This window comes from Triticum aestivum, chromosome 7B (genome assembly GCF_018294505.1).
Source record: "Triticum aestivum cultivar Chinese Spring chromosome 7B, IWGSC CS RefSeq v2.1, whole genome shotgun sequence".
Lineage (NCBI taxonomy): Eukaryota > Viridiplantae > Streptophyta > Magnoliopsida > Poales > Poaceae > Triticum > Triticum aestivum.
The window spans coordinates 725,835,017-725,845,868 of record NC_057813.1 but is presented as its reverse complement, the minus strand read 5'-3'; the positions used below and the strand labels follow the sequence as shown (position 1 = coordinate 725,845,868).

At 47.3% G+C, this 10,852-nt stretch overlaps 1 protein-coding gene across 1 annotated transcript; it reads right to left on the bottom strand.

The window, feature by feature from the left end:
• Window positions 1-2,023: 2,023 nt before the first annotated feature.
• LOC123162355 (putrescine hydroxycinnamoyltransferase 1) lies at window positions 2,024-5,842 on the bottom strand. The gene is made up of 2 exons (XM_044580148.1): window positions 5,310-5,842; window positions 2,024-3,199 (listed from the first exon to the last, which is right to left on the bottom strand). The coding sequence occupies exons 1-2, from the start codon at window positions 5,736-5,738 to the stop codon at window positions 2,330-2,332; spliced, it is 1,299 nt and encodes a 432-aa protein (XP_044436083.1). The 5' UTR covers window positions 5,739-5,842; the 3' UTR covers window positions 2,024-2,329.
• Window positions 5,843-10,852: the final 5,010 nt, after the last annotated feature.

Here is a 10,852-nt window from a genome sequence, read left to right as displayed (position 1 = left end):
ATACCCAAACGTGCTGGACCTTACTATATAATCGTTCCTTCTTGTTTCGGCCCATCAAATTTCAAGATTTCTATTTGGTGCGCGCCACTTAAGCCTTGTACAATGTACGGTGTTTAGATGAAGTGCTTAGTAAAATAAATCGAGTTTTACTCAAGCATCAGTGCTTGTCTCTATAGAAGAGGTGTCTAATTAAGCATCTACCCCATACAAATAAGAACTGATACTTAAAAAAAAACTGGTTTCTTCTTCTAACCACCTCCCATAAACACCTGTACAAGGCATTATAGCTATTTCCATACACATCTCACACCCCCCAAATTGATAGATTTTCTATGGGCCAGCCCATTTAGGAGTTATACTAGTGGTTCAGTTGCTGTTTTTGGGAAGCTTTCGGCCGGTTTTGGGAAGCTTCTAAAAGCTTCAAGCTATTTTTTTTGTTTTCTAGAATAGATTTTGATCAACAAATTTCTTTTCTCATTTTCTTTCCTTAAAATATGTGAACTTTTTTTTTCAAATTCATGAACCTTTTCAATCTTGAATTTGTTTTTGCAATGTGTGAACCTTTTACAAAATCGTTTTTTTTAATTCTCTAACTTCTAACCTCAAATATGTGATTCTTTCAATTATTAATTGTTTTCTCAAATTCACAAATTTTTTAAAATAAATGGATTTTTGAATAGTGAACTTATTTCTCAAATTTGTAAAACATCTCAAAATTTGTTATTATTTTTCTCAAGTCTCCTTTTGAAAGTCATGAACTTTTTCTCGAGTCCGTGAACTTTTTCTCAAATCCACGGACATTTCTCAAAAGTCATGAATTTTTTCTCAAAATTCAGGAATTGTTTATCAAATTAATGAACTTTGTTTCCGAAATTTAAAAACATTTCTCAAGTTCATGAACTTTTTTCAATTTTCTAACATCATATGAAAGTTTTCAAATTGGCAATCTTTTTTTTAATTTGTGAAATTTTGCAAATTCATTTTTTAATTCACAAACAAATTTTAATCCGTGGTCATTTTTTTTGCTTAACTAGAATTTCAAAATTAATGGGAAACTGATCTATTTTTTATTTTGCTTTGTGAGGGTCCGATTGTTTTTTGCTGAGACAGCAAAACAGCTGCACGAAAGACTAACGAGAAAAAGAACACTGCAAACTGCGAGCATGCGGGCGGACGAGCGATGAAGGGAGCCTACTGGGCTGCAGCCCATGTGGCGCGCGCCTGTGCGCCATCTAGCACAACATTGCGTTAAGCGCTGTATAGGAGGTCTCATGGGTCCATTCTTAGCATGTGTTATCCTGCAATTCTCACAAACACATTAGTCTCTAAACCAAGTTTGTCGTCAATACTCCAAAACCAACTAGGAGTGGCACTAGATGCACTTACACTGTCTCCTCCTCGTACTCCGGCACCTCCTCCTCCCATGGCACCTCCTCCTACTCTCTGACTACTATTTTTTGTGGGACCCACTGGTCATAGAGACACATACTTGTGTGAGCCAACCTATCCCGCCGCTGCAAGCGGACCCCACGCCCCATTGGGTTGCCACATGTACACGCGAGCGGAAATACGATGACACAATCATCATTTTTAACATCTACAAACGCAGATGCACCATAATGCACACTCGTGCCAACCTTATATTTCCAAACAGGCACAAAGCCTGGAGAAGTTGCGGTTACATAGCTTGTGAAGTGCACCAGGGTGCAAGGCCACAAGAGGCCTAAAACAAAAGAGAGAAAAGGAGAAAGAAAGGAAAGGAAAGAGGGGAGAACCTATATATGGTCTGGTCTAGCCTTCCATCATATTAGCCCAATTATGCAGTTCATCCTTTTCTCTCTGCTTTGTAGTTCTGTTGGACCAAAAACGTATCAAGTCAGCGGCATGGAACGTAATGTATGACTCCGTTCTTGGTATATTACAACTGCAAGCACCAAATTGAACATCCGTGACAAATATCAGCACCAGTGGTGCATTTGCGTGAAAAACAAACCATGTCACCAAAATGCTGACGGGGGAGCCCTGATAAACGGCCTGCATGGATAAATTAAGGTGCTCTATCAAGTATCAACATCTGGTGAACCAAACAGGCCCAGGGAGTTTCTGCATCGTCCATGCCCTGATTACATGCACGCAGCCATCCAGGCAAAAAAGGATATGTTTGTACACAACCATTTTATGGTTTATTTTCCCTAAACAGTTGCAAGGCCGACATATGTCACATTGACACGTACTAGGTACCAAATCCAAAACTGAACAACAAACACTAGATAGTCGATCCATTCGTACACACTGACAGACACACCCAAAGGAGGTAGAAAGTTGCCTGTCACTCCCCGTAGAAGACGTCCTGGAAGCACTGGAGGTACTCGGGCTCGAGCGCGAACAGCACGGCGATGCCGTCGTCCCTGTCGGCGCCGTGCTGCGTTACGTACGCTGTGCCGCTGCCAAACATCTGTGCCGGCGCCACGAACCGTGGCGCGCCCCACCCGAAGTCGGCGTCGTACATGGGCATCCCCAGCCAGCTCACCACCCAAAGGTCCGACTCCGGCATGAGCTGCCCGCGCGCCGCCTGGCTGCCCTTCTCGGACTCCACCTCCAGGTAGTCGATCACCGACCGCGTGTACGCGTCGTCGACATGGTCCACCGCCTTCCGGATCATGTCGGCCACGTACCCCAGCGGCTGCGACAGGACGTCACCCACCTTGACGGTGACGAGGTCGCGCACGATGGCGTTGCCGAAGAACTGGCGCGGGAGCTGCGGGCGCAGCCGGTGCCGGATGTTGGCCGGCACCCGGAGGCGCGTGTCCGAGCCCGGGGCGAGCCCGCGCGCCACGCACATGCACCGCCAGAGGTGCGCCGTCACGGCGCCGTAGGTGGACACGCCGGGCGCGCACCGGGACTTGAGGTCCGCGAGGAGCTTCGGGGATACGGAGTAGACTCGGGTGACGAAGGGCCGCGGGGCGCCGTTGAGGTACGCCGGCGAGTACACGGGATGGTCGAATTTGGGGTGCGGCGGTGAGCGCGCGAGGAGGAGCGTCCGGTCATGGAACGGCGGCGACAGGCACGCGTCGGAGAGGGCGAGGCCCCGTGCGAGCCCCGTCCATGTCTGGATGAAGTGGAACGCGCCCATGCCGTCCATGGTCACGTGGTGGATGCCCGTGCCCAGCACCACGCCGCCGCACTTGAGGAACGTCACCTGCCATATATGCACAAACAATCCGCACGTTAGTATTTGAAGAAAGGATTTGTCTAGAATTCGGACGACGAAGTCTCAGTCGAATGACGTCAACGTAGTTTGTTGCTACAAGCGCACGTCTTATGCTACAAACGGCAACGAAAAATGGTGCGACTGTATTGCAATCAACGACCACAAATGCTATAACCGTTAATGAAGGATGTTTAGAATTCAGTTTAGAACTTGGAGAAAGGGTCTGTTTAGAATTCAGTCAACTCAGACTTAACGTGGAGTGACGCACGTCAATGTAGTTTTTTGCTACAAGTGGCATGACTGATGTTACAAACGGCGACCAAAAATGTTGCGATGGTATTACAAGCAACGACCACAAATACTACAAGCGGCACGACTGATGCTACAAACAATTTGTATTCGCGTGGGTTTTACTTCATCCTTTCAGTTTAGTCCCCATTGTATTTTGGGTGAAACTCTGGCAGTAAATTTGAGTAGCAAAATGTAAGTGATATGTTACAAAAAAAATATGTTGTTGGATTCATATTCTAAAGAAGTTTCCAATGGGATACTATTTTTGCTACATATAACTTAAATTTTATCTAAAAAAATATGCTCAAGATTTTTCTCTAAACACGGTTAGATGAAGTGGTGGCTGTTTATGAATCCATGCGTTAGATCATGGTTTAGGAAAATCCGGGGAAGGGATGTCAGGGTACTGTAGCTTCCCCTGACTTCTCTCCCAATGTCAAAGGATCTGAATCCCAAATATGAAGTGTGGCTCTATGTATTAGATAAGTGTTGAGAATCATCCATTACGTCCCTAGTTCTTCCTAGGATTAACTCTTTTCTTATCAATCTCGAAGCGTGTCAAACATCTCTAGGTTTTGATTATGATGTATACCTACGGGTTTTCTTCACATATTCTAGTGGGGGCGGCCGCCCTATGTTAGAATCTTCGGCCAAGTAGGCCGGATATGAACTCTTTGCAATTATATCATCTTGTTGCCATGCGGCGGTATATAGTCGAAAAACAAGCAAACAAAGTGTTGAGAATCATCTAGCATGGCTTGAAAGCGATGCCATTACTTAATTGTCCTGTAATGGAATTAATTGTCCTGTAATGGAAGCATCAAGTAGGACCTTGTGTTGCTTACAGATTTTTAAGTAATGGCATCGCTTTGAAGGGCCTACTTGTGCCGACATATGACTCATCCCCAGGATAACAAATTGTCCAGTAATGGAAGCATCAAGTAATGGAAGCATCAGAAAAAGTTAGAGCGAGGAAACTGTGTCCGGCCCACTACCACGGAATGGATATCAACGGCGCCGTCACGATCACATCCACGCAACTTGATTCCCGATCGAGATGCTTGTTATCCTGGCGATGAGTCATACGTCGGCACCCCACGCATGGTGCTAGTCTCAATTCTTTTAGAATGGCTATGTACATGTCAAACTTTGCCTGCCCTCTTTTATCTATTCATTCATGAGAAGCGACATGCGTCATCGCGAGGGTTTACATGAAAATTAGACAGAGACTGAGCGTGACACAATAATTTTGTGGATGGTACGTCCATCTCAATGTTGTTCTTGCCATTCATATTTTATCCATATATTTTTGGTGGTTATCGATGAGGATATGAACCAATCAATGTTCTCTCTGCTTTTCTCCTGCCCTCGCCAATCTCTATGTACTATCTGTAGAAGGGTCGATTATTCCAATGCCATGACATTTCTGAAGGCAACATGTTTCCAACTCCGGCCAAACCGGTCGATCGATCGATCCAAGAGAGGTATGAGAGGTATAGCTAGAAGATTCCTACCTAGCTAAATGCTACCTCTGTAACTACTCCCTCTGTTCCTAATTATAAGTCTTTGTAGCGATTCTATTATAAACCTGTATATAGATGCATTTTAGAGTGTAGATTCACTCATCTTGCTCCGTATGTGGTCCACAGTAAAATAACTTATATTTAGGAACGGAGGGAGTAGATATAAGAGACGTTATTCTAGTTCAAAATACGTGCATGGCAGTAAAGCAGGAGTAGGACGAGACAGGAACGGCAGAAGCAAAGACACATGATGGAATAGTTTGGCGTGAGAAACAAAGATGAACCTGGAACATGGACATGAGGCACGGCGGCTCGCCGGAGGGCGCGAAGGGCACGAACATGCGCCTGATCTCCGGCGAGGGCTCGTAGCTGCTCCCGAAGAGGTCGTCCCCGGCGACGTCTGGCGCCCTGGCGACGACGAAGAGCGCGCCCTCGCCGTTGCAGTCGATCTGCAGCCGGCCGCCGTCGTCCCGGTCTAGCCGCCCGGCCAGCGGGTAGAAGAGCACCAGCGCCCTGGCCAGCGCCGCCCTGAGCCGCTCCGGCGAGAAGAAGCTGGCCGAGTCCGAGTCCGGCGCCGGGGCCGGGTAGTAGTAGACGAGCGGCGTGTGCGTCTTGGGCACGGCCAGGTCGAGGTTGGAGAGCCACACCGCCCGCCGCGGCGTCTCCTCGCTCGGCGCCACCAGCGTCGACTCCACCACCTCCACCTTCGTCATCTCCCTCCTCTGTCTGCCCCTCTCAACCAAACTGTGTGCAAAGTCTGTTTGTGTAATCTCGTCTGTGTGCGCCCGTTTGCTTGTGGAGGAGAGTGGAGCTGCGAGGCGGCCACGCTATATAGACGCGCGCGCGCGCTCTCGTGTGCCACCCGGCCCGGGTACGTGCATCACCACGCGCCCGGTCGGTAACATACATGCACATCATGGGACGTCGTCGTTATGAATCCACACCACAGCTTCTTGTAGTGGCAGTGAACAGGTGCACGTCGTCGTTATTTGGCAGTGCACTAATTGTAGGCCGGCTGAGCTGGAGGGACCGGCCGGAATATATGTCTACGTGCAAATGGCTCGACCAATCGAAGAGCTGCACGGACCATTGACATAGCATGCCGTTCAAGTCTCGTGTGCATGTGCTGCGTGGCGCAGCTTGGGCCTTTTTTTTCCGATCAAATCAAAGAGCTTTTATTCAAAAAAAGAGTTCCTATGGCAATCAGCCAACAGGCTTGATACCAGGAACACTAGTAGAAAAACACCTAATAGTCCCGGTTCGTAAGGGCCTTTAGTCCCGGTTCATGAACATGGACTAATGGGTCGTTACTAATACCTCCACCCATTAGTCCCGGTTCAAACACGAACCGGGACCAATGTGCCTCCACGTGGCCCTGTGCGCCGAGCCCAGTCAGGGGGGCTTTGGTCCCGGTTGGTGGTACCAACCGGGACCAAAAGGCATCCACGCGTCAGCCTTCCAGTGGCTGGGGGTTTTGTTTTTTTTTTGAAAGGAGGGGGGGGGGGGGTTTGGGGGTTTTGGGGGGTTAATTTAGGTGTTTCATATATTGTGTTAGCTAGCTAATTAATAGAGAGAAGTGTCCTCTCTTATGTCCGTGCTTGGTCGACGCTACGTACTATATATACATAAGTGATTGAGAGAACCATTGAGTACAGAAGTTCGTCATGCATACCGAGAGAAGTGATCGATCGACCTCTCCTTCTCCGAGAGATTGGTCGAACAACAAGTTTTCATATATCATGTATCCTACGCTACTGGCTACATACATGTACAATATGTATAAGATCTCTTAATTACAATCCCCTAGCAATTGAAATCAATTTCCACATGGTATTCTCCGGCTTTATTGATGACGTGGTCAAGAAAGAATCCCGCCAATTCCTCTTGAATTGCTTTCATGCGATCTGATTCTAGGAGTTCATTCCGCATCTGCCACGTCTAATTTGAAGAAGGGGGTTAATTAATACATATATATGAATGAAACTCAACAGAAATGATGGTGTAATAAAATGAAATTGTGAATATTATTGCTTACGCACTTCATATTGTCTTTGAGAGTAGCCCCGCTTGTTTTTCAAAGTCGCGTTGTGGATGAACTCGCACACGTAGTATCCACAGAAATCATTCCCTTCTTCCTGCCATAAGCACTTTACGAGAAATAGAGGTCAACCAAACTGATAATGAAGCATTATAAATGGCATTGATGAAAGTATAGCTATAGAATCAACGGAAGATGCGCGCAACTAGCTAGCCAGTAGTACTTACTTTTGGGTATGTATATCGCAGCTCCTTCGGCAGTCCCGGAGCTTCTGCGTGAACTGTTTCCAAACCCTGCAGGACAAAGAAAATAATAATTATTACTTGAGATATCAGGAAATGAACAAAAACTTGCCGATATGGTGCGATAATGATCGATTGAACTTACTTGTTGAGCAATTCAGTCATGTCCGCATAGGTTTTGGGATCTTTCCGTCTCGAGTCTAAGACGGTTACTAGTCCCCGCTCAAGCTTAATCTACAGAAGAACATAGTGGTACCTGCGCACGCATGCATAACTCATCAATTACATTACTATAACCTTGCTCGAGTAATAAGGGAAACCGAATATGCACACGACAGTAACACTCACTTGCCGTTGTAAGGAAAGAGTATGGAATCTTTGTTTTGATTTTTGATCAACGATCGTAGCAAGTTGTCATCGGCCTCTTTGACGTCCTTTTTAACCAGAAATTCATCTATGACATTTGTGTTAATGAACCCAATATCATAAATCCGAATATGCACACGACAGTAACACTCACTTGCCGTTGTAAGGAAAGAGTATGGAATCTTTGTTTTGATTTTTGATCAACGATCGTAGCAAGTTGTCCTCGGCCTCTTTGACGTCCTTTTTAACCAGAAATTCATCTATGACATTTGTGTTAATGAACCCAATATCATAAATTTTTTGTTTTTTGCACTCGACGATCTTCAATCCGCATAATATATTGAGGATAATTAATTATAAATACATGAAATGAAAGAGCCGAGCTATATATAGAGACTTAATGACAGAAATAGTACTTATAGACAGTAGCAAAAGACCATTAGTTTATCGAGGGCCTTTTGATTGAAGAACACGAAGAACTCATCAAATGGAACAGTCAACAGATCATTTGCAACGAGGTCGTGCTCCTCTTTAATATTCAGATACAAAGCATTCGTACCCCCAGACTCTCTGCGGGTTTCTATGTATCAATTATGGAATCTTCGCATCATTGTTGTCAGAGATTTTTCATCTTTGACGAGAGGCTTCCCGTACTCGTATCTGTGTTCGTCCACCTCCAAGAAATCAGGAAGTTGATCGTCAGGCAGGTAATCTGCAAGATTGCCATAACCGGCCACTGTCCCCGGAGCATTAGACACATTGAGCGCGGGGCCCGATTGTTGTGCTTGTTCATCGAGTTGGGCAATTTTTTCCCCTTTGCTCGTTCTTTTAACCTTTTAGCACTAACAGTAGTTCCCGACCGCTGGGCTTGGAGATATGTCTGTTCAGTAATGCGCTAATAGTTGGTTCTCGGCGGAGACTTTGGGGGTTTCCTCAGGGCATCGATAGTGCGCTTTGCTTTCACCGGATCTACCTTCTCCTCCGGAGGTGGATGTCTCTTTGCTTTAACCCCTTCAAAGAACTCCTTCACGTGGGTCCGCACAATCGTATCGTTTTCCTCCTCGGTCCTCTCGTACGGTAACTTCTCTAGAGGCTTGAGAGGTGGACCGTATCTGTATTGCCTCCCGCCTCTGGTTGTGCTGCTAGACGCCGGAGCAGACGGAGCGGCTGCGGTGTCTGTCTTCTTTCGTGCTTGCTTACGAGGCGGAGGAGAAGGAGTACGACGCGCCGGAGCAGCCGGGGCGGCGGCGGGTCTCTTCCGCCCTTGCTGGCGAGGCGGAGAAGGAGGAGGCTGCTGGCTGCTCGGGAGCGCCGGCGCAGGCGGAGAAGGAGGCGGAGTGCCGCCACGCGCCGGAGAAGGAGGCGGAGTGCCGCCACGCGTGCCCTGATCGTCACTCGCCGGAGGAGGCGGCGGTGGAGGAGGCGCAGTGCCCTGACTCGCTGGAGGAGGAGGAGGAGGTGGAGGCGTCCAGTTTGGAAGGTTGATGAGCTCCTTCCGCCATAGGCATGGAGTCTTCAGAGCAGAACCCAGCCTAGTCTCCCCTTCACCGGTAGGGTGGTCAAGCACGAGGTCCTCAAATCCCTCCGTTATTTCATCCACCATCACCTTAGCATATCCTTCTGGAATCGGCCGGCAGTGATAAGTTGCTCCAGATCCAGTAGGATAAACAGAGCCAACAGCCGCCTTGACCTTCAAATTCATCCATCGCGCCATAATGTGGCAATGTTGAGACTCCGTGATAGCATCCACGGGATAGCTGGCAGGAGCCGTCAAGACATGCTCCGGCTGAAGCAGCTCGGTGGAAGCCACACTGCTTCTCCGCTAAGATGGCGGGGTAGCTTCGGGGGAAGCTTCGACAGGTCGTTTGCTGTGATCTGCTACTTCTCGTTCCTCTTCTCGTTCCTCTAGCCCCATTACCCTTTCGTGCAGCGCTTGTAGTTGGCCCTGCTCCAGTTTCTTCCTCCTCTCGTGGGTTTTGTAACCCCCTGCGTCCGGAAAACCAACCTTCCACGGAATGGAGCCTGGCGTGCCTCGTGTCCGTCCAGGGTGCTCAGGATTCCCGAGGGCCATTGTGAGCTCGTCCTTCTCCCTGTCTGGTATGAACGTCCCTTTCTACGCTGCATTGATATAGTGTCGAAGGTTCTTGACTGGTATTTCCAGTTGCTCGTCTGTCCAACGATACATCCCTGATACAGGGTCCAAGGTTCCGCCAGCCCCGAAGAAGCAAGTTCGGCAATGGTCTGGCCATCTCATTGTCTCTGGTTCGATCCCTTTTTCAAGCAGATCATTCTCCTCCTTGGACCACTTAGGCCGGGCTTTGAGGTAGCCACCTGACCCCGTGCGATGGTGAAGCTTCTTCTTCGCAGCATTTTGCTTGTTGGTCGCCGACATCTTCTTACTCTTTTCTGATGTCTTGTGGGCCACAAATGCGGGCCAGTGATCTTTGATCTTCTCATATTTGCCGATGAATTCTGGTGTCTTTTTTTTGACAAAATGGTTCAACTCTTTCCTCCACCTCCTGAATAGGGTTGCCATCTTCTTAAGAGCACAAGACTTGATTAATTGCTCTTTAACTGGCTTCTCCGGATCCTCCTCTGGCGATAGGGTGAAATTTGCCTTCAGTTGAGTCCAAAGATCTTCCTTCTGCATATCATAGACATAAGACACCTCAGGGTCGTCCTTAGGCTTATACCATTGCTGGATGCTGATCGGGATCTTGTCCCTAACAAGAACCCTGCACTGAGCAGAAAATGCGTTCTTTGTCCGGATGGGTTCAATCAGTTCGCCGTCGGGCGCGATTTCTATGATCTCAAACCTTTCATCCGAGCTCAACTTTTTCTTCGGGCCTCGTCTCCTTACCGAAGTTGTGCTCGATCCGGAGGGCTAGAAATTAAAAGGAAGAAAGACGAGAGTAATTAATATGTGTACATATACCAAAACAATGAATGCATCAATCAACTAGTATATATATATATATATATATATATATATATATATATATATATATATATATATATATATATATATATATATATATATATATACCTGGCCGGACTCGGTTCAGTCACCGGAGCTGTCAGCACGGTCTCCTTGTACCTCCATTGGGTCATCACCAGAGCCATCATGAACATAGCCCTCTTCTTGTACCGACATTAATTGGCCGGAGCCATCATGAACATA